The following is a 26,954-nucleotide window of genomic DNA, read 5'->3' on the forward strand; positions in this document are numbered from 1 at the left end:
GACACCCCAATTCCATCCCCATTGCCCTCAGCTCCCTGTGTCCTTTAACTTGAGGTGAATCCAGACCGCCGGACAAAGAACAGGAGGCAGGTGAAATGAGCCAAAGCGTGTTTATGGGGCGGCCAGGGGGCTGCAGTTGGGACTGGCTGGCTCTGGGGAAGCACAGGAAGGAGGCACAGGGGTCAGGGCCCGGGCAGGGGTGCTCTGCCTCGCCCGTGGAGTGATGGGCGCCCATCGCCCTGGTCTAGAAGACTGGGTTCTGTGGCAGAGCAGAGCAGAGCTGGGGGCAGGGGCTGGAGCATTTTCCCGCACACAGCAGAGTCCAGGGTGGGTCCTCTCTGCTTTCTGGCAGCCACGGGTGAGGCACAGAGGCCGCTTCCCTTCCCTGCAGGTACAGGGCATCCTGCTCTCCTGGGCTACTTCACCTGCAAGAGAGCCCCTGGGGTCAGACAGGGGCCTGGCAGCCTGAGGGGTGCAGGGGAGACAGAGGGCCCTCAGCCCATGGACGGCCTGCATGTCCTCTAGGATCCCTCAGCTCTGCCTCTGCCTGGCCCAGGATCCCTGGACGAGCTCCGGCATGTTGCCCGGAAGGGCCCCATACCCACCCCGAGGGGCACTGAGGGCCCGGCCGCTCCCCTGACCTTGATGAAGGTGACGATGCCACTGTAGAGGAGGGTGAGGACAAACAGGGCCACGAACGTGGACAGGGTGGTCCACAGGCTGCCCACGTCATCCGCGGGCGTGTAGTCATCGCTGTTCTCATCCTCGCTCTGAGGGATCAGGCGGGTCGTGGCCAGGTCTGGGGAGAAACAGGGGCCGAGTGAGAAGCTCCCTGGTCCTGAGGGCCACGCTGCCCCTCCGCCCACCCTGCACAGGCTGGAGCTGAGCTGACGGTGCATCCTCCCCAGAAGGTATGGCTGTCTCCAGGGAGCTCCCACTCTCTTCCCGATCTGTCCCCTTGACAAGCCTCTGCCCACAGTGTCCTCCCTGCCTGGACACATCGCCTGGACACTTCCCTGAGTGGGGCAGGCAGATGGAACCACAGACTCTCGTGGACTGGGCTCCTGTGAGAAGGGCGATGGAGGGCGGGGGCTCTTTGGCAGTCTGCGCACATGGAGACCTTCCTTAGGAAGTACCCGGGTGACAGGATGTGGGAGATGACACATGGCTGGGCAGCAAGCAGAGCGTGGCTTCTCCTTGGGGGACCAGTGAGTGTCCTGACCTGGGGGCTGACCCAGGAGGGCAGGAGGGGCCGGGAGGGGAGGTCCAGGCAGGGCGATTCGATCGCAGCAGCGGGAGGGGGCGGTGGAAGGGGGTTAGCAAGGGTCTGGCGTGAGCAGATGTGTGTATGGACTGTTCCCTCTGGCTGGAGATGGCAGCAGGCCCGAGGCGAGCCTGGGCGGGGAGAAACACTTCCTTGGTGGGCACAGCCCCGTCCATGAGGAAGAGCCCGTGGGCAGGCCAGAAACAGCAAGAAACCGCCACGCCACAGGTCTCCTAGTGTTCACTCGACAAGCGTTTATTGTGCCGTGCGGTGAGCTCAGCCAGAGCTGCTGAGTGGCGGCTGTGGAGGGATCTGGTCCAGGGGCCACGTCACGGGGCCACGGTCTGTTAAATCTAATAACAAACAATCGGTGTGTCTTTCTGTTCCTATCATTTTTCTAGTGATTCTTACTGCATTTTACAAAGGCATTGCTCCGTGAAGAACTGGAAATTCAGAAAGAAGCTGGGTCCTCGGTCATAGATAACGGGAAGCACCTGGAACACGGGGCGTGTGGTCTGGGCGGGTCAGGGAGCTCCTGCCCCTCTCTCTCAGGTGGAGGCCGGGTGCTCAGACACCGCACCCCTCCTGCCCATGTGCACACGGGAGCCCCTCCCAGCACCAGCTCGCTTCCTCCTCACTGCAGCCCGGGACGTGGTTCATGCTGGCCCAGCAGACGAGAGGGGAAATCGAGGCAGGAAAGGCACAGGGGCTCTGTGGGATAAGCCTCGGCCCTAACCACTGCAGCGTCTGGCCTCACTGCCTGGGAGGGAGACTTGTGTTGGGGGCACAAGGGTATGCTTGGGTATCCTGGGTGCACATGGGTACACACGGGGTACACACGATGCACGCACACACACCGATAGGACTGCAGCCTGGGGCGTGGTGGCAGGGCAGCCGCCAGCCTCTCCTGGGTCTGACCAGGTGATGGTCTAGGCTCCCCTGTGAGATCCCAGACTGCCTGTGCCTGGGGACGGCCCCCAGCTGGGTGTGGGAGCCTGGAGGGGTCAGTGTGGAGCCTGTGGCGGAGGGCGGGCAGGCAAGGTCAGAGGCCATGGCAAGGATGGGAAGGTGTAGGCCAAGCCTGGGGCCCAGCACAGATGGCGTCCTGACGAGGAGGAGGCAGTGGACAGGGAGTCTCAGCCCCAGGTGGGCAGCCGTGGGCTGGGGCTGCAGCTTCGGGGGAGACCCTCTCAGGGGGATGGGAGGCTGAGGGACTGAGAAGCAGCTGTTGCTGCAGGGGGATGGGGGTCCCTGCAGGGTCAGGTGGGGCTGCTGCCCCCCAGGCCACCCATGGCTGTGGAGCCCACCTGTGTGAGGCAGGCAGGGTCAGACACAGAGGTCAGACACTGTCCTCTGTGAGGCCACCTCACAGGGCCACTCTGGGGTAAGGCCCATGCCTGGAGTCAGGGCTGCTGGGAGACCCCAGGGCCAGCAGAGCCTGGGACAGCCCTCGCTCCTGCCCCATGTGGATTCGGGTGCCTTCCTTTCTCTGGCTCTGCAGGGCAGCCCAGGGGCATGGGCGCCTGGCTCCAGCTCACGCCGGGGGCCTCCTGCACCTCCCTTGGCTGGGCAGCTGGGGCTTGGGCAGCAGGCCTGAGCTGGGCAGGCACCCTCCTGCTGTGTGTGCAGCCTGGGCCATGCTCAGGTGGGGGTGGGGCACTGGTCTGGGTGCCATGACTCAAGGGGGCAGCCAAGGGTGGGCCTGGCAGGAGGCTGGGGGCCATGACTCTGGGGCCCTGTTCCCTCTGCACCTCCGAGCAGCGTGGTCAGCGCCCACTATGGGCATGTGCAGGGCAGGCCTTTCACTAGGCTTGAGCCCAAACCTGACATGTGGGGTCTCTGGAGACGCCTCTGGCTCTGTGCTCTTGGATGGTCAGACGTCCCCAGGGAGGGCAGCTGCTCGGGTGACCATGTTCACATTGACACCAGGGAAGACCCGTGCCCAGCACCCAGCCATGGAGAGCATCTTGGTAGGAAACCACGGCTCCTCCGGGCACAGCCAGGGGTCAGATCCACCTCTCAACTGTGCCGGCCAGCCTGGGCCAGCAAGCGGTGTGGACAGTGAGGATGGGCACAGGGACATCTGTGGCCCAGGAGCACTGGGAACCCTGCACTCCCGCCGGACACCGAGAAGGGGCCCGTGTGCCCTGGGCAGCCTTTGCCCACCCCACCCCTGCCCAGTGTGGATTCCAGCTCCTTGTGGCCCCCCACAGAGTCCCCCTCCCAACCCTGGGCCTGGTGGTGACTCACAGCTGACATCCAGGCTCAGGCTGGCGTTGAGCAGAGTCTGGGAGGCCTTGTGATGGACCTTGCACGTGTAGTTGGCTGGCTGAGGGCTGGGCGGGGCCGGGACATGCAGCACACTCCAGGCCTGAAACGTGGTGCTCCCAGGCTGCGGGGCAGGGTGCGCCGTGGCAAACCAGGAAGCGTTCACCTCGTGCTGGTCCTGCAGCCACGTCAGGAGGACGTTGGGGGGCGAGAAGCCGGACACCTTGCACAGGAGCCACGAGGCCACCTCGGGAGGGGCAGATGAGGCCAGCAGGTTCAGGGAAAGCTTGACGGGCGCCTGGGCAGCTGCGGGGAGGCGGGGGAGGAGGTCAGATCTGTGGGCAAAGGCCCATTGGGCATGGGCGGGCTGCTGCCCGCTCTCCCCTGAGCAGATGTGGGCCTTTGACGCCTCCAGAGCTCTCTGCGCTGTGGCTGCCAGGCGGGACGCACCCGCAGGCTCTCTGGGGAGAGGGCTGGAGTGCCACCTCCCCAGAGGGACTGACTTCTCCACTGTGCTCTCCTCTCCCCAGCTTCTGGACAGGTGTGGCCCACGGGGGGCAGTGGGGAGGAGGCAGTGCTGGGCACACGCTGGCCAGAGGCAGAGAGGCTGCCTGACCTCGCCCACCAAACCTGGGACCCTCCCTCACCGCACCCCGACCCCGCGGCACAGCCCTCCGAGGGACCTGGGACACCCCACGAGTCTAAGAGCTTCTTTCTCAGCGCTCCCTGAGTGGGCTTCTGGTTCCGGGCGGACCCTGACTGTCCTTGTGGGGGCCCTTAGTGGTCACGAGTTTCTAAGCGCTCAGGGCCCGTCCACACAGCAGCCGTCGCGTCAGCAGCTTAGGCCAACTACTGATGGGGCCACGGGTGTTTCGATGGAGCAGCGGAGGACAGCAGGGGCTTTGTCTGTCCCTCTTGTTCCTCTTCCTCCTCCTTCTCTCCTCCTCTTCCTGTTAAAATTGTTTTAATTGACAAAAATTATAGACATTTATCATGTACAACACGATGATTTGAAATCTGTGTCCATCGTGGAACGGCTCCATGCAGCGGACGCCCGGGCATGAGCTCACACGCCTGTCACTCCCTGTGGCGAGGACACTGAAATCCCCTTTCTCCAGAATACAGCCCACTGTGACTAACTTCAGTTCCCGCGTACAGGGACATCCTGGGCTCACTCCTCCCAGCCGAGGCTCCGCGTCCTTTCACCGGCATCTCCGCAGCCCCCGCCGGCTCCCGGCAAACCGCACTCTGCTCTCTGCCATTGCACGGGTTGCTCTCTCTGTGCCTGGCTGACTTCACTCAGCAGAAGTGTCCTTCAGACTCATGTGCTTTGTCGCCAGGGACAGGATTTCACTCTTTTTTTTTTTTTTTTTTTTTTTTGAGACGGAGTTTCGCTCTTGTTACCCAGGCTGGAGTGCAATGGTGCGATCTCGGCTCACCGCAACCTCCGCCTCCTGGGTTCAGGCAATTCTCCTGCCTCAGCCTCCTGAGCAGCTGGGATTACAGGCACGCGCCACCACGCCCAGCTAATTTTTTTTTGTATTAGTAGAGACGGGGTTTCACCGTGTTGACCAGGATGGTCTCGATCTCTTGACCTCGTGATCCCCCCGCCTCGGCCTCCCAAAGTGCTGGGATTACAGACTTGAGCCACCGCGCCCGGCCAGGATTTCACTCTTTTTAAAGGCTGAGTAGCATCCGCCGTGCGTGCGCACCACGTTTTCTTCACCCGTGCGTCTGCTGGGGCTGTTTAGGTGGGTTCCATATCTTGGCGTTTGTGACTAGGGCTGCCAGGAGATGGGAGGGCACGCGTCTCTTCTAGATAATGTCTTGTTTCTCTGTGGCTGTGTCCCCAGCAGTGGGATTACCGGGCGGTACGTAGCTCTGTTTTTCGTTTTCTGAGGCAGCTCCGTCCTGCTTCCCATGGCGGCTGAGCTAACCGCACTCCCACGTGCAGGGTTTCTTCCTCCACACCCTCACCAACACCTGTGATGTTTTGTCTTTTTGGTGGTAGGAATCCTAACAGCTGTGAGACGATACCCATTCTGGTTTAATTTGAATTCCTCTGAAGGTCAGTGAGCATTTGTTCATGTGCGTGGCGGCCATTTACAGGCCTCCTGTTAGTGAATGTCTACCGAGACACTTTACCCATTTTTACATTGAGTTATTTGTTTTCTTACCACTGAGTCGTCTGAGCTCCTTATACATTTTGGATACCAGTCAGTTCTCAGTCGTAGGTTTGCAGATGATTTCCTCCCAGTCTGTAGGTCGTGTCGTCCTGTTGACTGTTCCCTCTGCTGTGCAGAAGCCTTTTCGTTTGACACGATCCCATTTGTGTGTTTTTGCTTTGGCCGTCTGAGCTTTTGGGGTCGTACCAAAAACCATTGCTCAGACTAATGTGATGGAGTATCCCCCCAATGTTTTTTTCTAGTGGATTTATCTGTTCAGCTAAACCTTAAGACCCTCCCCTCCCTTCTCCTTCCCTCTCCTTTTTTTTTTTTTTGGAGACAGAGTCTCACTCTGTCGCCCAGGTGTGCAGTGGTGCGATCTCAACTCACTGCAACCTCCGCCTCCCCGGTTCAAGCAATTCTGCCTCAGCCTCCTGAGTAGCTGGGATTATAGGTGTGCCCCACCATACTCGGCTAATTTTTGTATTTTTAGTAGAGACAGGGTTTTGTCATGTTGGCCAGGCTGGTCTGAAACTCCTGACCTCAGGGATCTGCCTGCCTCGGCCTCCCAAAGTGCTGGGATTACAGGCGTGAGTCAGTGCACCGGGTCTAGACTGGTTTCATCTGATAGTTGAGCATGGGGTGAGACCAGGGTCCAGTTTCGTTGGTCTGCACGCGGGCGTCCAGTTTCTCCAGCACCGTTTACTGAGGAAAGTGTCCTTTGCGCTCTCCTGGTGCCCTTGTTGAAAGTCAGTGGACTGCAAACACGCAGCTTGACTTCTGGGCTCACTCTTCTGTTCCGTGGGTCCGTGTGTCTGTTTCCATGAGGTACCATCCTGGTTTGATTATAATTGAGTTATCGTATGTTTTGAAGTCAGGCACTGGTTTGCTTCCTGCTTTGTTCTTTCTGCTCACAATTGTTCTGGGTTTCGGGGTCTCCTGTGGCTACACGTGTGCGTTAGCCTGGTCTTTCCACGTCTGTGGAGAATGTCATTGACATTTTGTAGAGATTTCATTGACCTCGTCTTCTGCCTCTTCCCTGCTTTTCTCTCTTCCTCCTTCCCACTAAACCTGTAAAGACATTTCTGGGCCACACAAAACAGGCCTTGGCTGCGCCTGGCCTGCGGGTCGCCGTCTATGGGGTCACATAACCATGGCTGTGGCTGCATCTGGCCTGCGGCTGGCCGTCTATGGGGTCACATAACCATGGCTGTGGCTGCCTCTGGCCTGCGGGTGGCCGTCTGTGGGGTCACATAACCATGGCTGCGGCTGCATCTGGCCTGCGGGTGGCCGTCTGTGGGGTCACATAACCATGGCTGCGGCTGCATCTGGCCTGCGGGTGGCCGTCTGTGGGGTCACATAACCATGGCTGTGGCTGCATCTGGCCTGCGGGTGGCCGTCTGTGGGGTCACATAACCATGGCTGTGGCTGCATCTGGCCTGCGGGTGGCCGTCTGTGGGGTCACATAACCATGGCTGCGGCTGCGCCTGGCCTGCGGGTGGCCGTCTGTGGGGTCACATAACCATGGCTGTGGCTGCATCTGGCCTGCGGGTCGCCGTCTATGGGGTCACATAACCATGGCTGTGGCTGCATCTGACCTGTGGGTGGCCGTCTATGGGGTCACATAACCATGGCTGTGGCTGCATCTGACCTGTGGGTGGCCGTCTATGGGGTCACATAACCATGGCTGTGGCTGCGCCTGGCCTGCGGGTCGCCGTCTATGGGGTCATGCCACAACCCTGTCTGCGTCTGGGTCGGTTGGGTCCTCCAGGTGGGGCAGAGCAGACCAGACCTGAGGGCTCAGCTGCCGAGCTCAGCACACGTCAGGCACCTCCCACGAAGGGTCACCTTTAACTGGATGCCCCCAGGCTCCAGGGCAGGAGGGCCTAGGCTGTCTGCACCCTGGCTTGTTGTGGGAAGTCGAGGTGCAGGAAGCAGCGCCGTGGTCTGAGTAAGAGCACTTGGCGGTCCTCGCGGAGGCTGCGCGGGGGAAGCGCCTCCACCAGCAGACCAGGCCGTGGGGTGTGACTGGGCTCCAGGGCTGGCCGCCGATGCACTCAGCTCATTTAGTGGCTGAGTCTCCACTGCCCATGAGAAGGGCGGAGGGGGATGAATGCAGGTGCCTGGCTCAGGGAGTGGCTACCCTCACTATTCTCACGGGAAGCTGTGGCCCATCTCCCTGCGTCCGATCGGTCACCCCAAGCCCAGGGGCTAGGCACTTTTACAGACGGGAATGTCACGTTTCTGTACCTGCAGAGTGGAGGCAGATCCTGGCCCAGGGTGAGGGCACCGTGACCACCCATCCAGGCTGGGGCCACCATGGCTGTGCCACACCCTTGGCAGAGCTTGACCACGCCCCAGAGGGTGGGCGAGGGGCAGCCATTCTGCCTGTGGGTGCACCCACCTCACTGCACTTCTAACACTTGCCGCCATGCTCAGAGAGGGTCAGGCACATACCTGGGTTCTCCCGAACACGGAACCCCTCCCCGGCCACGTGGCCATCTCGGGCAGTTCAGTCATAAGCCTCGGACTTCTCAGATAAACTTCCTGGTGAGGACTCTCTTTCCTCCACCATTCTGGGGTAGCAGGCAGGGTGAAGGGGAGAAGCAGGCTGGCTACCAGGACTCAGCACTTGGAGATAGCCAGGCCTGGGGGAGGCGGGAGGCGAGGGTCACGGGGAGGGGCCGCTGCCGCCTGAGTGACCGGTGAGTCCACACGCTGGGCCGCCTTGGCAGGGTGGCTCCCTGTGAGGCTGCACACGTGTCCACGCCTCAGCTCAGCGGTGTGGAGCTGGGTCCAGGGGGCCAGGGAGTCCTGGAGCTGGCCCTGGGTCCGCTCTGGGAGTCTGCGGCTGTTTGGCATCTGCCGGCCCGCAGGCCGGGGCTGACTGGAGGTAGGGGTTTGTTAGAGGCAGTTCAATGTCCCTTTCCTTACCCAGCATGTGACTTGGAGTTGTGAAGGGCTGCCTGGAGGAGGCGGCTGAGGAATGAGCAGGTAGGTGGGGGTGGGCCGTGCAGGGAAAGGGCTTCTCACCTGTGTTCCTGGTGGCCGCTGGGGTTCTGCTTCCCTTGGAGGGGCTGCCCTCTGCTTGGGGTGGTGTTTGGGGTGGTGTTTGGGGTGGTGCTTGGGATGGTGCGGTGGGCACTGAGGGGGACTGTGCCTGCCGAGACTCTGAAATCCGAGGAGCAGTGTGGGTGAGGGTGAGGGCAGAGGGCACGCGGGTACCGGGGGCCGGGTTGTGGACAGGAAGGTGGGGGCACCGCAGCCAGGTGGGCAGAAGGGAGGGCTGCTGCAAGGGTGGGAGCTGGGCTGTGGGGGGCCCCTGCTCCACAGCCACCTGCTGACAAGCTGCCTCCATGCAGTGGGGAAAGGGTCTGGAAGGAAAAGGATCTGAATGTTGGGAGATGGGGCTGCAGAGAGAGGGAGCAGAGGGGCCGAGGGAGAGGGACTGAGCGGGGAGGGCCGGCAGGGGTACAAACGGCGGGGGGGAGAGGGGAGTTGGGGGCCACCTCATGGCCCAGCCCTTGCTTCTGTCGTTGTGGTCAGGCCCTGAGTGGAAGGTGTGGGGGTCCTGGGGGCCTTTCTGGGTGATCACCAGGGCCACCTACCGGGCCGGTGAAAGGTCTTCTCCGTGCTGCTGTTGCTGGGGACGTGCCGGACGACACATTTGTACTCGCTTTGGTGCTGCCGGGAGACAGGGGTGAAGAGCTGGCTGCTGGTCGTGTAGCTGTTCTCTTTTCCTTGTACCTCAGGGAAGTTCCTCTGGAGCTGGATCTGTGTCCCCAGGTACCAGGTGACATTCACGGGCTTCGGGTTGTACCCAGTTATCAAGCAGGCCAGGACCACAGAGTTGTCATCCTTCGGGAGCTCACACTCCGATGTGATGCGAAACACGTCCGGAGACCGGGCAGGCCCTGGAAGACAGACACAGCGGGAGTCCGAGGCTGGAGGCTCTCAGGGTGAGGGGCAGGGCAGGGGACCCTGGCAGCGGGCAGGTGGGGGAGCCAGGGAAAAGTGGTCCAGGAGGGCCTGGGGTGAGCGGGGCTGGGCCAGTGGCCTGCTGCCGCTCCTGTGCTGTGAGTCGGAATAACTGAGTGGGACCCAGGGCCTTGCGGTCACTGGGCTGCTGTTGCCAGAGCCCCTGGAACGGAGGGGTCTTTCTTCCAGAGGCTGTGGTGCCCCTCTGGCCACTCCTGGGCCCTCCACCTTCCCTGTTGCCCCCATCTCTCTGGGAACCACTTCCCTTGGACCCTTGAGGGGAGGAGGGGCACTCAAGCTGGGGAGCAGCGGGCCTAGGGCTGTGTGGCCCCCCTGCCCAGGCCCCCAGCCACTGGTCCTCAGCTGCCCTGCAGGGATCATGGGGTGCCATAGCCCTGCAGAGGGCCCTGTGTCTGGCCCTCTGAGTGGCTTAGGAGGAGCTGGTGGGATTGGCTCCTCCTCTCCCTGATGCCTGGCCCCAGGGGCTCTGATGCTGGGACAAGCCCATGAGCTCGCCTGGCCCCTTGTAAGGGCTGTCACTCGTGGTCGGCAGGCTGTAGGGGCGGCAGGTCCCAGAATGTGTGGCTCCCTGCCGGGCCTGGCTCTCAGACTCCCTTTCCTGAAGACCTGGGCGCCCAGGGAAAAGGGCAGGAGGGTGGGGCCACTGGCACACCGGATGACCTCGCGTACCAGGCGGAAGACAGGAACACCTGGCCCCACCTGAGCAGGGACAGTCAGTGTGGGGGTGGGAGACGGGGTGGAGGCAGCGGGGACCGTGCTGTCCCTCATCAGCAACCTCCACTCTCGAAAGCATCCCACTCCAGGAGGATTGAACTGATTAGACACTGGCTCATACTCTCCCCAGTGAAAGGTTCTCGGCTCAGCGATGACCTCAATTAGAAGCCGGCACACTTTCTTTTAAAGGGCCTGTAACCCTGAGTGAGTGCAGGGTCCTTGCTGGGTGCCTGGTGGCCCCAGGTCCTCCGTCTTTGTCTACTGGAGGCCTTTTCTATGCTCCCTCTGCCTCCTCCCGTCGTTCCACCCCCACACTGACTGTCCCTGCTCAGGGGGGCCAGGTGTTCCCTTCTTTCGCCTGGTACGCGAGGTCTTCTGGTGCAGTGGCCCCATCCTCCCGCCCTTCTCCCTTGGGGCAGAGCCTGCCGCCCTGCTTTCCCAGACACCAGGTGACCCAGCCCTTCCTCCAATTCACATCCTTCCCTTGGATTTTCTAAGCAGGATTGTCAGCCCTCCACATCCTCGGCGGTATGCATGGCCCCCTCAGAATCTCCCATCCCAACAGCACGCCCCTAATTCCCTTCCTGCAGCCACCCTGGACCGTGCTGGGATAGCGGCCCTGCCAGGCCTCCCTCTGCAGCACCACTGGTGAGACGCTGGGGATGGGCTTGTTATGGGTTGACTCGTGTCTCCAAATAAATGGTATGTTGAAGCTCTGACCCATAGGACCTCAGAATGTGACCTTGTTTGGAAGCAGAGTTTTGCAGATGCCATCAAGTGGAGATGAGGTCACGCCGGAGTAGGGTGAGCCTCCGAGCCGATGTGGCTGGTGTTTGTATGCAGAAGGGAAGTCTAGACACAGACATGCACACGGGCAGAATGCCATGTGGAGGTGAAGACGGAGACAGCGGAGCGGTTTCTGAAAGCCAAGGAACGCCAGAGATTCCCAGCAAACCAACAAAAGCCAGGACAGACGCCTGGAACAGGTTCTCCCCGCCGACCCAGAGGAGCCAGCCCTGCCCACAGCTTGATCTCAGACACCTGGCCTCCAGAACTGGGGGAGACTACATTTCTGTTGTTCGAGCCATGTGGTTGTGGTACTTTGTTACAACAGCTCATAAGAAACGAACACAGATTTTGGCTTTAGAAGTGGGGTGCTGATTTAATTGATACCTAAGACTGTGGAGTGAATTTGGGACAGGGTAATGTGTAAAGGCAAGAAGAGTTTTGAGGTGCATGTTAGAAAAAACCTAGATTTCCTTGAAGATTGCTGGTAGAAATTTGGACATTCAAGATGATCCCAGTGGGGGCTCAGAAGGAGGAGAGCTGTAGAGAAAACTCCCGTCATCTTAGAGAATACATAAATTGTCACCAACAGAACGTTGCTAGAAATGTGAATGCTGAAGGTGCCTCTGGTGAGGCCCCAGACAGAAATGAGGAACATGTTATTGAAAACTGGAGGAAAGGGGACCCTTGTGATAAAGTGGCAAATCAGACAAGAGAGCCCTGCACAGTTACCTCCTCAGTAACCTCCTCTCTACTCCTGGTTTCTGCTGAGATGGTTGAATGGATCCTCAAGTCACCTATCCATTCTCTTTCACAAATGGTTGCCCGGACACCTCCTTGGCCTTCTTTCCCAAGCACATGATTATGGGGGACCGGAGGGCAAACTGTCATGGGTTAAAATGTGTCCCCTGTAAATTCGTGTGTTGAACTCTTAACTCCCAGGACCTCAGAATGTGACCCTGTTTGGAAACAGTCTTTACAGATGTCATCAAGTTCAGATGAGGTCACTCTGGAGTAGGGTGAGCCTCCGATCCGATGTGACGCCGTCCGCATTTGAAGAGGGAATTGGAGCACGGACAGCACGTGGGGGAGCGCCCTGTGAAGACGGCACTGCTCCCACAAGCCAAGAGCAGCAGAGATGGCGGCAAAGCCCCAGCAGCCAGGAGAGAGCCGGGACAGAGTCTCCCGTGACACAGAGGAGCCCGCCCCGCCGAGGCCTCCCTCCCAGCTGCCGGCCTCCAGAGCCAGGACGGAATACACTTCCGTTGCCCTGGGCAGTGCGGGGCCCCTCACTCTGTCCTCCCCCAGCCTGGGAGGCTGAGCCTGTGAGGAGCTCCATGTAACCAAGGCGGAGCTGGAGCTGGATGCTGGGAGCCGACGGGGAGCCCGAGACTGGAGGATGGGTTTCCCCCGGGACCCCCAGGTGCACCTCCACCTGTCTCCTGGACATTCTGAGGGCAGGGCTGCTGCCAGCTCAGGGATCCAGCAGGGACCCAAGGTCGGGCCGTGTCCTTGGGGAGAGCACATTTAGTGGGAGGGACACAACTTGCACCCAGCAGCCCCCAGATGCCCGGGACAGCTGGCTCAGAGCAAGCGCCAGGCTGCTCCCCAGAACCTGAAATGGCCTCCTTTCAGGCCCCTGGCTTGTGCACCCTCCCAAGACGCCATCCTGGGTGCTCCCCCAGGACATTTCTTTGACCCTGTGGTCTGCCCAGTCCTTCCAGCCTGATCCTCTCCCCTCCCCACCTGCCTCCACCCTGGTCTCACAGCCACTGCTGGCCTTGACTTTGCCATGGCCTGTGGGTCACCGCTGGTTGACAGCACCATGGCCAGGTGAGCCTCCTGGAATGAGCCCCCAACCCCTGCTCTTTGACCCCACCCCCACCTCCTTGGCAGTCACTTCTCCTCCACCACCTGCTCATCTGCACGGTGATGGCAGAGACCCGCCCTCTCCATCATGCATCCCCTGACAGCTTCTATGGGTGATACAGTCACGCCTCCCACCCCCCAGACCTCACTTGCAAGGGGATGGCACTGGAGGCCTGGGCGTCTGGGAGATGATGAGGCCGTCATCGTGGGCTTAGTGCCGTATGAAAGAGACCCTGGGACCCTGAGAGCGCCTTTACCCTCTTCTGCTGCACGAGGATGCAGTGAGAAGGCGCGTCTCTGAGCCGGGAATTGGCCCTCACCAGATGCTGAAGTTGCTGGCGCCTTGATCTTAGACTTCCAGCCTCCGGAGCTGTGGGAGGCAAGTGTCTGTTGCTCAAGTCTCCCAGCCCATGGTGTCTTGTGAGAGCAGCACAACTGGTTCACCAGAAACTTTTGTCCAACTTCCACAGCCCTGCCGCGGCACGGCTGCAGCCCTCCACCCCCGTGCTCCTGCCAAGTGCAGTGCTCCTGCTGAGGGCAGTGCTCCTGAGGAAGACAGTGCTCCTGCTGAGTGCAGTGCTCCTGCTGAGTGCAGTGCTCCTGCTGAGGGCAGTGCTCCTGAGGAAGACAGTGCTCCTGCTGAGTGCAGTGCTCCTGCTGAGTGCAGTGCTCCTGCTGAGGGCAGTGCTCCTGCTGAGGGCAGTGCTCCTGAGGAAGACAGTGCTCCTGCTGAGTGCAGTGCTCCTGCTGAGTGCAGTGCTCCTGCTGAGGGCAGTGCTCCTGCAAAAGACAGTGCTCCTGCTGAGTTCAGTGCTCCTGCTGAGGGCAGTGCTCCTGAGGAAGGCAGTGCTCCTGAGGAAGGCAGTGCTCCTGCTGAGGGCAGTGCTCCTGAGGAAGGCAGTGCTCCTGCTGAGGACAGTGCTCCTGCTGAGTGCAGTGCTCCTGCTGAGGGCAGTGCTCCTGCCGAGTGTGACGCCCCCATGCTGTGCAGACAGGGCCACTGCTCTCGAGGGCTCAACCCTCTCCTCCTGGATCCTGGTGGCGTGTGCCACCCATCACGAAGCTTTGGGGCAAGGCCGAGGACTGGCTGGGCTTGCTGGGAACAGCGGAAGGTGGCCCAGGAGTTGTAGGTATGTGGGGCACACACTGAGGCCCCCGAGGCCTGAGCCCGGCCCCCCAGTTCAGGTCGTGCTTGGGAGACCAGGCCTGGAACCCTCCCCTGCTCAGTCGCCCTCCTTCCGTCAGGCTGCGTGCTCCCCAATCTGAGTCTCAGCCGCCTGCTGCTGTGGCCCCTCTCCTGGGCACACGGCCTTAAAAGCTCCTGTGCTGGCCGAGCTCTCTTTCCCATGGCTCCCTTCGGAAGTGGGGTCCCCCCTTGAGAGGCCCATGTAGCACGAAAGGCTTGAAAGAGAAACAAAGTCCCTCATGAGAAAGCCGTTTCATGGATAAAATGTGCATGTTTATTTCAGGGCAACAAGCGTATACACAGCAGAGCAGCGTGGGTAGAGCCAACGTGGTGGCCCCTGCCCGTCTGGAAGGAAGCCTGTGTTGGAGCGCACAGCTGGAGGCCGGGCGGGAAGAGAAACGCGCGCTGAGGGCCACGAGGGCGGGCGGGGACCCCAGGCCTGCAGCAGCGCCCCCTGAGTTCCTCTCTCTGGTCTCCGATGTTCTCCGTTCTTCGGTTGGGATCATTTTACCTGCGGGCAACAGAGACGGTGTGAAGCGCTTTCCCCCTGGGTGGGAAGGGAGCCAGGCAGAGGTGACCCAGCGGGTTGGTGGGAGCCTCCGTGACGGACGTCCGGCCCTGCTGCTCCCTGGGCCCCATGCCCCCCGTGCCCTGTCTGTGCTACCTTGAACAGGGTGACGGTGGTACTGTAGAAGAGGCTCAGGAGGAAGAGGACGATGAAGGTGGAGGCGGTGGCCCACAGGTTCTCAAAGCCCTCCTCGTCGGCGCTCACCTCCCCCTCTGCAGGGGACACAGCACGGGACGGGGTAGGGTCAGGCTGGGGTGGCACCCAGCAAAGCCAGGCCCTGGGGCCCCTCCTCTAAGTCCACCCTTGGCCCCTAGGCTGTGCTGCACCCATGGGTGGGGAGAGCCAGTGGAGGGGTTCAGGCACTGTCCAAGGCATGGGCTGGGTCCCCAAGAGCCTGATGCAGGGGGGCGCAGGCTGAGGCTGGGCAGGGCAGGGACCCTGAGGTCTTGTCCCAGGAGCCCTGGGGTGGCTCAGATAGCACAGGCAGCACACAGACACAAGCCGGGGGCCGGAGGTCGGGGCCAGCGGAGCGGTGGCCAGCATGTCCTGACTCTCCTGCAGGGGAAGCAGGGGGTGTGGTCCTGCCCTGTGCTGTGGGGCTACGCAGGCAGGAGGCCTGAGCTGGGAGGTGCCCGCTCCTCACCTCCTCCCCTCCTCACCTCCTCATCAGGGCCCTGGCTCTGCAGTTCCCCCTCGGAGCAGAGTCTGCACCCTGGCTGGCTTGTCTACCCTGTCAGGACCCAGACAGAGACCTGAGCGCCACAGTGGGATGAGGACATTTGGGGGTGCTGCATCCCCTGCACAGACAGGCCCTTGGGGGACACCTGGAGCCCAGGACCCCAAAGGGCCAAGCGTGTGTGTGGGGACTCAGAGCTGGCCCCAGTTAGGGACAGCACTGTCTGTTGGGTGTGGAGACCTGACTTGGGTCCCTGCCTTCCTGCCTGGGCTCTGTCCTCCCTGGGCTGCTGCAGTGGGACCTGGCTTGCTCCCTGCTCTGGGCTGGGGCAGGGGGTGTGTGCGGGGCAGCCTTGCACCAGCTCATCTCCTGAGGCCTCCCGCTAAGAGCAGCAGCTGCTGGGCAGCCACCCTGCCCCTGGACACATGTCCAGTCACCGCCTGAGCATATGGCACTGGCCCCAGTTCTGCTCCCAAGCATGTGTGGGGGCCACCTGCTGCCTTCCTCGAGAGCCTGGCCTCAGGGGGGTCACACATGTGGGGGCCACCTGCTGCCTTCCTCCAGAGCCTGGCCTCAGGGGGGTCACACATGTGGGGGCCACCTGCTGCCTTCCTTGAGAGCCTGGCCTCAGGGGGTCACACATGTGGGGGCCATCTGCTGCCTTCCTTGAGAGCCTGGCCTCAGGGGGGTCACACATGTGGGGGCCACCTGCTGCCTTCCTCCAGAGCCTGGCCTTGGGAGGGTCACACATGTGGGGGCCATCTGCTGCCTTCCTCCAGAGCCTGGCCTCAGGGGGGTCACACATGTGGGGGCCATCTGCTGCCTTCCTCCAGAGCCTGGCCTCAGGGGGGTCACACATGTGGGGGCCATCTGCTGCCTTCCTCGAGAGCCTGGCCTCAGGGGGGTCACACATGTGGGGGCCATCTGCTGCCTTCCTCCAGAGCCTGGCCTCAGGGGGTCACACATGTGGGAGCCACCTGCTGCCTTCCTCCAGAGCCTGGCCTCAGGGGGGTCACACATGTGGGGGCCACCTGCTGCCTTCCTCCAGAGCCTGGCCTTGGGAGGGTCACACTATCCCTGGGGATGCCGCTCCCCAGGCAGAGTCCAAGCTGGGTGCCATGGCAGCACCTCCAAGCAGAGACAGAAGGAGAAGCAGAGCCTGGGCCCGAAGCCCCGGGGGCCAGGACAGCGCGGGGAGCAAAGTGTTGCGGGGACAGAGCATCCGACAGGGCAGCGGGAGAACGTGGGCGGGGCTGGCCGGCATGGGTTTGTGTGGTGTGGGTGTGTGCACGTCCATCTATCTGTTGTGTGTCTTTGTGTAGATGTGCGGGTGTCTACATGTTAGCATATGCTCATGCTCCTGTGTGTGTCAGTGTGTGTGTGTGTGCAAGTGTCCATGTATTTGTGTCTGTTTTTGTGTGTGCATGTACCTGTGTGTTTGTGAATGTGTGTGTGCCTGTGCCTGTGTGTATGCCTCTGTGCCAGTGTGTCTGTGTGTACATGTCCTGCATGTGTGTGTTCATGTGTATGTGTCTATGCGTGTCCATGTGTGTGTCCATGTGTCTCTGTGTCCATGATGTGTGTCATGTGTGTCTCTGTGTGTCCATGTGTGTCTCTGTGTCCATGATGTGTCATGTGTGTGTCATGTGTCTGTGTCCATGATGTGTGTGTCCATGTGTGTGTCCATGTGTCCATGATGTCTGTCCATGATGTGTGTCCGTGTGTGTGTCCATGTGTCTGTGTGTCCCTGTGTGTCCATGATGTGTGTGTCCGTGTCTGTGCATGTGTCTGTGTGTGTCCATATTTGTGTGTCCATGTGTGTGTCTATGTGTCCATGATGTGTGTGTCCATGTGTGTGTGTCTATGTGTGCCTGTAGACTGTGTGCCATCTTTGTGTGCCTGGGCATGTTTGCACATGTGTGTCCGTGTGTGTTTGCATATGTGTGTGTCCATGTCTGAGTGTGCACACCCATGGGTTAACGCATCTCTGTATGTCTGTGTCTGTGTGTGTGTGTGCATGCATGCCCATGGGTTAGCAAGCATGTGTGTCTGTGTGTCTGTGTGTCCATATTTCTGTGTGTATGTGTGTGTGCGTGCACACCCATGAGTTAGCACATCTCTGTGTGTCCATATCTGTGTGTGTGTCCATGTCTGTGTGTGTGCACCCATGGGTTAGCACATCTCTGTGCCATGCGTCTGTGTGTGTGTCCGTGTTTCTGTGTGTGTGTCCGTGGGTTAGCACGTCTCTGTGTGTCCCTGTGTGTCTGTGTGTGTCCATGTCTGTCCACGTGTGTCCACACATGTGCATGTGTGCTGCCTGTGTTCGTGTGGCCTTGCTCTCAGCCCTTTTTCAAGCAGTAGGAGGAATGGTGAGTGTGAGGTCAGCCTGCGGTGAGCATCTGCAGGGAATTTGGGGCTCCCAGAAGCCACTGAGGCACGCAGGTGGGTGAGGCGGCATGGGGGCTGTGGAGAAAGGTGGTCTGCAGGGGAGGTGCAGCAGGCCAGAGCATCGCGCACTCGGGACCAGTATCTTTTGAATGGATCTTTTTATTTCTAGTTTTTTAAGATGCAACATCTCACCCCATTGACACGGTTAGTTTGCACGCACACACAGAGCGGCCGGCCGCCCCGAGCCCGTGGGCAGGCCAGCAGGGTCAGTAGCAGGTGCCAGCCGTGTCAGACATGACTAGGGACACGTTGTACAGGGTGGGTTTACCGGTGGACTTGTCCACGGTCCTCTCGGTGACCCTGTTGGGCAGGGCCTCATGGCCCACGACGCAGGTGTAGCTCTCCCCTGCGTTCCAGTCCTCCTCGGACACCGTCAGGGTGCTGTAGGTGAAGTACAGGCCTGGGGTGTGGGGCTCGGGCACTGGGGCGCTGGTCACGTACTTCTCCTGGGGCAGAGGCTGCCCCCTCTGCATCCACTGCACGAAGACGTCCGCGGGAGAGAAGCCGGTCACCAGGCAGGTGACGGTCGCCGACTCCCGCAGGCTCAGCTGCTCCCGGGCCGGCGGCAGCAAATAGACATCAGGCCTGTGCAGGGCCGCCCCTGTGGGCAGAGACGCTGGTGAGTAAGGGGCTGAGGGGCGCTCTTCACCGTGCCCCCGAGGCTGAGGGAGGGTGCCGGGGAGTGCAGGACCAGGGGCTGGGCAGGGGCCTACCCTTGGGCCTTGAGATGCTCTGCTTCAGCGGCGAGGGCAGGTCCGTGTGTGTCACGGTGCACGTGAACCTTTCCCCGGAGTTCCAGTCGTCCTCACAGATGCTGGCCACACCTGTGGCGCTGAAGGTGCCATTGGGGTGGCTCTCAGAGATGTTGGTGTGGGTTTTCAGAGCTTTGCCATCCTGCCAGGTCCAGGAGATGGTCACACTATCATAGGTGGCCAGGTCTGTAACCAGGCAGGTCAACTTGGTGGACTTGGTGAGGAAAATGCTGGCAAAGGATGGAGGGATGGCAAAGACTCGGATGCCCGTGGTTGGATCTGGAGTCAAGAGAAAGGTGTCAGAGGTGGAGGCACAGCTCCCACCCAGAGACGAGCACCCGCCTCTGCCCAGCCCAGGGGCCCCGTGCCCGAGCCCCTGCCCTTGACTGCTCTGGGAAGCCAAGGCTCAGGGAGCGGACGGCTGTGTCCGGGGTGGCGAATGCCAGACCACGGTGGACCCCTGTGTGTCCGTGGGCGCTGCCCTTGGGGACAGGGTACTCACTGGTGCCGCACACGGAGGACACGTTCTTCTGGAAGGCCAGGCCGCTGTGATCCACGCGGCAGGTGAACACGCTCTGGCTGAGCCAGTCTTTCTCGGCGATGGTCAGCGTGCTGGTCACCTGGAAGGTCGTGGGCCCAGAGCCTTTGGCCTCAGTCTCCACCTGGCCCGTGGTGAAGCCAGACTCCAGCTTCTTCCCGTCCTGCAGCCAGGACACCTTGACCTGCCGGGGGCTGAAGCCCGTGGCCTGGCAGATGAGCTTGGACTTGCGGGGGTTGCCGGCGAAGGCATCGCGGGGCGGGACGAAGACGCTCACGTTGGGGGGCAGCTCTTCAAGCACTGCAGGGAGGGACACAGGTCAGCCGGGGCCCACTCCCGCCCTTCCCGCGCCCGCTCCGCCCGGGACTGGGGGAAGCCCGGCCCTCACCGGGAAGAGGCACGTTCTTCTCCTGGTTGCCATTGGGGTGCTGGACTTTGCACACCACGTGGTCGTCCACGCCCTTCAAGACGTCACTGGAAGGCAGCAGCACCTGCGAGGTGGCCATGTACTTGCCCTCCCTCAGGAGTGACTGGAAGCGCCGGACGCTGCTGATGTCAGAGTTGTTCTTGTATTTCCAGGAGAAAGTGATGGAGGCGGGCAGGAAGTCCCGCGCCAGGCAGCCGACCGACACCGTGCTCGTATCCGACAGGGCGTTCTCACAGGAGACGAGGGGGAAGAGGACTGGGGCGGACGCAGTCCCTGAGGACCCGCAGGACAAAACGGAAAGGGAGGGGTGAGGAGCGGTCTCCTCGCGCCCTGTCTGTCGTGGCCGAGCGGCGTTCTGAGTGGCCTCTCCCTGCTCGCATCCTGCCGTGGCTGCCCCACCAAGGCCGAGCCCACCTGCAGGCCTCCAGAGCGCAGAAGGCCATGGCTAACAGGGTGGTGGGGCCGTGGCGAGGCCTGGGGTCCTTGTCCAAGGCTGCTGGGGCTGCAGGGCCCAGCGCTGACCACCAGGACCAACCTAGGGTCTTCTGGAGCAGGCCTAGCCGCCCCTGCCACCATTCATCTGGCTGCCCTGCTGCGCTCGAGGCCAGCCTGCCCTTGGCTCCCTGCTCAGAATGGCTGAGGGCTCAGGCTTGGGTGGACCGGACCTGCTTTCCCCTGAGGCATCAGCAGAGAGGCACTGCACATCAGCTCCCAGCACACACAGCTGGAGGGCCCAGGCTGCGTTCCTGAATGTGAAGCCTGGAGCCACACACCACACAGGCGGCCAGCAGAGAGCGGGTGCCCCAGCCCAGCCACGCTCTAGCCACCCTGAAGTCTCCCCACGCAGACAACCCAGCCCTGGTGGTGGGTGTAGGGAGGGCGGGAGTGATGGGGAATGCAGTGTGGACTCAGCTAAGGCTATCCACCCAAGTCCAACAAGATCATGAAGACTGACCCAGTGCCATGTCCTCCAGTTCATCCCAGCCCAGACCAGCTCAGCAAAGCCAAGCTCAGCCAGCCCAACGCAGATGAGATCAGATCAGGTCACCCCAGCCCTGCTGAGCTCAGATCATCTAAGACCATCTCAGCTCAACGCAGCCAAGCCCAGCACAGCTAAGCCTGGTTCAGCACAGCCTAGTTCAGCCCAGCACAGCTCAACCCAGCTTAGCCCTGCCCAGCCCAGGTCAGCTCAACTCAACTCAACCCAGCCCAGCTGAGCTTCGGGTTAGATCAGCCCAGCCTAGCTCAGCCCAGCTCAGCTCAGCCCAGGTCAGCCCAGGTCAGCCCAGGTCAGCCCAGCCCAGCCCAGCCCAGCCCAGCTCAGCTCAGTCCAGCCCAGCTCAGCCCAGCCCTGCCCAGCTCAACTCAAATCAGCTTAGCCCAGCTCAGCCCAGCACAGCTCAGTCCAGCTCAGTTCAGCTCAGCCCAGCCCAGCCCAGCTCAGCCCAGCACAGCTCAGTCCAGCTCAGTTCAGCTCAGCTCAGCCCAGCCCAGCCCAGCCCAGCCCAGGCTGGCTCACCTCAGCCTGGTCCAGCTCAACACAGCCCAGCCCAGGTCAGCTCAGCTCAGCACAGCCCAGCCCGGCTCAGGTCACCTCAGACCAGCTCTTCCCAGGTCAGCTCAGCCCAGCTCAGCCCAGCTCAGCCCGGCTCAGCTCAACCCAACCCAGCCCAGCTCAGCTCAGCCCAGCTCATCCCAGCTCAGGTCAGCACAGCCCAGCTCAGCCCATTCCAGCCTAGTTCAGCTCAGCCCAGCCCAGCTCAGCTCATCCCAGCTCAGCTCAGCCCAGCCCAGCTCAGCTCAGCCCAGCTCAACCAGATCAGCCCAGCTCAGCTCAACCCAACCCAGCTCAGCTCAACCCACCTCATCCCAGGTCAGCTCAGCCCAGCTCAGCCCAGCTCAGCCCAGGCCAGCTCAGCTCAGCCCAGCTCATCCCAGCTCAGCTCATCCCAGCTCAGGTCAGCTCATCCCAGCTCAGCTCAGCACAGCCCAGCTCAGCACAGCCCAGCTCAGCCCAGCTCAACCCAGCTCATCCCAGCTCAGCTCATCCCAGCTCAACCCAGCCCAGCTCAGCACAGCCCAGCTCAGCCCAGCTCAACCCAGCTCATCCCAGCTCAGCTCATCCCAGCTCAACCCAGCTCAGCTCAGCACAGCCCAGCTCAGCACAGCCCAGCTCAGCCCAGCTCAACCCAGCTCATCCCAGCTCAGCTCATCCCAGCTCAGCTCAGCCCAGCCCAGCCCAGCCCAGCTCAACCCAGCTCAGCCCAGCCCAGCTCAGCCAGCTCAGCTCAGCTCATCCCAGCTCAGTTCAGCACAGCCCAGCTCAGCTGGGCTCAGCTCAACCGGGCTCAGCTCAACCCAACCCAGCCCAGCTCAACCCAGCTCATCCCAGCTCAGCTCAGCACAGCCCAGCTCAGCCTGGCTCAGCCCAGCTCAGCTCAGCTCATCCCAGCCCAGCCCAGTTCAGCCCAGCCCAGTTCAGCTCAACCCAGCTTGGCTCAGCTCAACCCAACCCAGCTCAGCTCAACCCACCTCATCCCAGCTCAGCTCAGCCCAGCTCAGCCCAGCTCATCCCAGCTCAGCTCATCCCAGCTCAGGTCAGCTCATCCCAGCTCAGCTCAGCACAGCCCAGCTCAGCACAGCCCAGCTCAGCCCAGCTCAACCCAGCTCATCCCAGCTCAGCTCAGCCCAGCCCAGCCCAGCTCAGTCCAGCTCAGCTCAGCTCAGTCCAGCTCAGCCCAGCCCAGCCCAGCCCAGCCCAGCCCAGCTCAGCACAGCCCAGCTCAGCCCAGCTCAACCCAGCTCATCCCAGCTCAGCTCATCCCAGCTCAGCTCAGCTCAGCCCAGCCCAGCCCAGTTCAGCCCAGCCCAGTTCAGCTCAACCCAGCTTGGCTCAGCTCAACCCAACCCAGCTCAGCTCAACCCACCTCATCCCAGGTCAGCTCAGCCCAGCTCAGCCCAGCCCACCCCAGCAAAACCAGCTGGGTTTTGCTTCCAAAGCAGTACCAAGCATGACCATCCTCCACTACCTGGGTGGAATATTTCTTTGCTTCTTTAAAGTCATTAAAACATCTTGAGAATTAGACTAGAACTTAGGAGCTCGTACTGTGATAAAAACGAGCAGTTCCCCTTGCACTAGAAGCGGCAGCACAGCCTCTGCACCGAGAGGACGGCACTGGAGATGCTCAGAGCCTCCATCCTCCCGGAGCATCTCCTCCCTCCCGAGTCTGAAACAAGCCCCCGCCTTCACATTCCCTCTAGATAACAGTCGTCATTGGAAACAACCCAGAAATGCATTTTATCTGAATTTGCCACTTAAAATTCTGCCGTTTACCATAAGTCGCCTTGGAAGGCGTGAGCTAGTTTCAACGGCGCGACGATGACCTACAGTCTGTGACTTAAACGAGGGCGAGGCCGGTGAGGCACCACGAAGCAGCCCGGCCCCATCCATGGGCTGCAAAGCAGCTCATGAGACCTCTCCTCGAAATGGGCTTCAGAGAAAGTTAAATGGGGGTGACCCAGACAATGGTCACTCAAAAGACTCACACAACTGAGTCTCCCGCTCTTCATCAAGCACTTAAGACCGATGCCCCCTCTGGTGGAAATGAGACATCAAATACAAAGTTTGCAGAGAAGCAGATGAGGCAGCGCCGGCCGCCCGTCTCCTACCGTGTCGGGCGTCTGGTCACGTCGAGCCGTGCAAGGCTTTGGCATGGAATAATTCCTCCGAGTCCGTTAACAAGGGCTGGGTCCCGAGCGGTCAGTCGGGCTGGTGGCATAAGCCATGCATCCCGGCTCTGGGAGGTCCGTGGAGACCCAAAGCCCAGCCCGGGCCTGGCGGCCACCCCCTCAAAACCTCGCTAGACCACTCCTGCTGAGGCCAAACCGGGATTCCAAACAGAACCTGTCCTTCCGTCTGACTGAGTTTTCTCTTAATCCACCAACTAACATGTTCAACTGAAATAATTCAGGATAATTATGCACATTTCACCTAAAACTTATCCTAAAATGAGTAGCTGAAAAGTGGTCTTGAAAAATACTAAAATGAAAGCCACTCTATCAGAATATCAAAGTGTTTCTCCTTAATCACAAAGAGAAAACAGGTTAACCTAAAAAAAACTGTGAGCGCAGTCATTATAAAAATAATGCTCTGAGGTTAATTATCACATGAAGGGATAACAAACTAATTTAAAAAGTTTTTTGAATATAGTCATAAGTTCTTCCTAAGACTGTTAAATTTATTAAACATCTTACTTTGAAAATGAATGCAGTTTAGAAGTTGGTATGCTGTTTGCACAAACCAGAGTTGATAAGCTAAGACTGGAAATTAAGTTCGGATAGTTAAAAAAAGAGCCTTTCAGTTTTGGGCCTCACCTTATTTTAGAAACGCAAATGGCCCAGGTGTTGTTTTGCTCAGTGGAGCGCTTTCAGACCAGGGCCTGGCAGAACCCAGAAGTGACAGATTTACCAAGTGTGTTTTTTCGCTCCCTAAAATAGACTCTTGCGGTGACCTGCTTCCTGCCACCTGCTGTGGGTACCCGAGACCCTCATGCCGCCATCTTGACTCTAACTCAGCATCTGCTCCCAGCCTCACTAATTAATTAGAAAAATAAACTTGATTTATGATTGTCAGAGCTCAGGCCTGCACGGGGCCGACAGCACCGTGCTGGTATTTCTTAGCTGAACTTGCTCTGGCCTCAGTTCCAGAGAGAGGCGACTCATGGGTCTTAATCGAATGATAAAAATTTCAAATACTTGGACAGTTAAAAAAAATTAATATACTTGAAAAGCTCTCACATTTTTAAGTCAGAATTTTCTAAACCATTTTTCTCAGGAGCCATTTCAAACATACCCTGTCTTTTAACATCTAGTGAGCACGCCTCTTAAGATGACAAATCCTTTTCTCTTGGAAGCTCAAGCGGCCTCCCTAAGTCCTTGTCAGATCAGCAGCCGCCCTTTCTGGGCTGCCCCTGCCCCCGACCCCGCGCTCATCAAGACCACGGCTACGCGTCCGTCCTGGCTGGATTCACCCACTCTGACAGTTCTCTTTCCAGCCAATAAAGAATTTAAGATGCAGCTTAAATTCTTTATTGGCTGGAGATAATTTATCTCTTTATCTCTCACACAGTGCACCTCGTCATTCTAAAGAAAATATTTCACTATTGACTGTCTGTGCCACGATCTTGTAGTCCTACCGACACCACTCCCTCCGGAGACACACTCCTCAGCCATCACTAAGACCCCAGCACCTCGGCAGGGGCCCCCACAGTGGCCCTCCAGCCATGGAGCCCTGGTTTGCTCTGGCTTCTCATCCAGACGTGGCTCCCCAAGCCCCCAGGCTCAGTTACTCCATCAGACGCACCCAACCTGAGATCCATTTTCCAAAGGCATCAGAAAATCCACAGAGGCTCCGAGACCCTCCAGGCCCCCCAGTGCCCGTCCCCTCCTGGCCGCCCACCCAGGTCCCCTCAGAACTTGTCCCGAGGACCAGCCTGCAATGCTCAGAAAACCCCACAGGCACTAGCAGAAAACAGAGACCCTGGAGTGGCCGTTCTTACCTGGGGAGACGGTGAGCTCGGTCCCTTGGCCCCAGAGATCCATACCGTAGTAATCACAATGGCAGAATGTGCATCCTCACCCCACAAAAACCCTGGGCGCCCGGCTCACATTGTTTGCAGCCACCCAGAGACCCTCTGTCTCCAGGTATCACGTGGAAGCCGACTGTCCATGCCCCTGTCCTGGCCCTTCTCATGGAACCCTCTGCTGGCCTCCCACAGACCCCACATTCTGGCCTGACCCTTCGGAAGCCAGACCACTGCCGGCCTGGGAAGTCCAGGTGCAAGCAGACGGCTCCTAAGTCATTCCAGGAGTCCAAACACCCCAGGGGCACCCGTCCCGGAGAGCAGGTGCCTTGGAGCAGGACAGAGCCCTGACCCACAATCAACACGACAGCCCTTGGCAATGCTCCAGATGAAGCCAAGAGTGGCCACCCCAGACCAGACAAAGGGGCGCCCCGGCCCCGACGCCTGTGGCCAAACCTGGGGAAGGGGAGGGAGGCTGGTTCCCATTGGAAGGCTCCCTCTCCCCGGCTTTCCTTCCTGACCTCCAAAATGTCTCCGAGACTACGACCCTGAGTCTCCCTAAGTGGACTCAGAGTGGGGGGGGTGAGGACTCACCTGAGGTGACGGTGACCAGGGTCCCCTGGCCCCAGGAGTCTAACCAGCTGTCACATTGTGACAGCAATGCCAGGACCCCGGCAAGAACCGATCCCCGGCCAAGTATCCGGGACCCTCTCAGACTGAGCCCGGGAAGGGCCCGGGTGGCCCTGACTACGGAGAGACCCCATTGCCGGGCCCAGGAGGAGGAAGGTCTGGAGCCCTTGCCCTCTGTCGGAGCGGCCGCCGTGGCCTGGGGCGTTCTCCTGAGCCCCCCAAGGCTGCTCCCAGGCTTTCTTGGCATGAGACCGAGGCACACTCATTTTCCCCCAAAATTAACCCCAGAGAAGAGTTAAAGCAGGGGAGAGGCTGTGAGGACTCACCTGTGGAGACGGTGACCAGGGTCCCCTGGCCCCAGTAGTCAAAGTAGTCACATTGTGAGAGGCCCCGTTAAGAGGTGTGCAAAAACCCAACTCTCCGTCTGTCCCGGGCTGGGCGGCCGGGCCTGTGTCCCAAGGTCACCCTGTCCCAGCACAAGCATGACTCTGCCCACCCTTCACCCCAGGAGCAGAGTCTTGACCCCCAAAGAAAGGCCATCTGCTGAACGTGGCTCAGGCAGCCCCAGAAGGAGCCCCGGAGAGCCCCACAAGGCCCTGCACAGACCCAAGAGCCCCTGGGCATTAATCTCTCAGCTCCAGGACAGAGGACGCTGTGCCCAGAGCAAGGAGGCAGAGGGACAGCCGTCTTATCTGAAGAGACGGTGACCGTGCTCCCTTGGCCCCATATATCAGAAACATCACACAGGGACATAGTCCCTGTTCCTGCCCAAACCCCCGCCTGCAGGACGCTCAAATGGATCACGCTGCGCAAGCACAGAGCAGAGGCAACCTGCGTTCCTGTCCCCAGCCACACAGACCCCGGCTGAGACGGAGGTGAAGTCACCCAGGGAGACGGTGGCTGGGGTGCCCTGGTCCCAGCGCTCCAAGCACTGGAAGCCGCACTGAAGTGTCGGCCAGGTCTGGGCACATGGACAGCCAGCGCCCGGCCTCGGCCCCGGCTCTGCCCACAGCTTCACCTTCCCGGCCAGCCCCGTCCCTGCCCTCGGCCTGCTTGCCACCTGTGGTGGGTCCCTGCCTGTC

General features: G+C 60.4%; 3 gene segments (V, D, J or C); all 3 read right to left on the bottom strand.

The window, feature by feature from the left end:
• Window positions 1–25,820, bottom strand: part of LOC105730120 (Ig alpha-1 chain C region-like) — a 103,013-nt gene extending 77,193 nt beyond the window's left edge. The window contains 1 exon segment of the C gene segment in view: window positions 25,219–25,820. Within this exon segment, the coding sequence occupies window positions 25,219–25,261 (43 nt within the window).
• Window positions 95–9,055, bottom strand: LOC105730119 (immunoglobulin heavy constant delta-like). The segment is given in 4 exon segments: window positions 95–425; window positions 642–799; window positions 3,515–3,838; window positions 8,731–9,055. Coding segments are annotated over 4 exon segments (816 nt in total).
• On the bottom strand, window positions 14,665–26,174 carry LOC105730114 (immunoglobulin heavy constant mu-like). The segment is given in 7 exon segments: window positions 14,665–14,762; window positions 14,916–15,031; window positions 18,212–18,544; window positions 18,657–18,974; window positions 19,198–19,533; window positions 19,622–19,933; window positions 25,837–26,174. Coding segments are annotated over 7 exon segments (1,707 nt in total).
• Between the last annotated feature and the right edge of the window lie 780 nt (window positions 26,175–26,954).

The sequence above is a fragment of the Aotus nancymaae genome, unplaced genomic scaffold, assembly GCF_030222135.1.
Source record: "Aotus nancymaae isolate 86718 unplaced genomic scaffold, 86718_ANA_hifiasm-v0.15.2.pri h1tg000011l, whole genome shotgun sequence".
In the NCBI taxonomy this organism is placed as follows: domain Eukaryota; kingdom Metazoa; phylum Chordata; class Mammalia; order Primates; family Aotidae; genus Aotus; species Aotus nancymaae.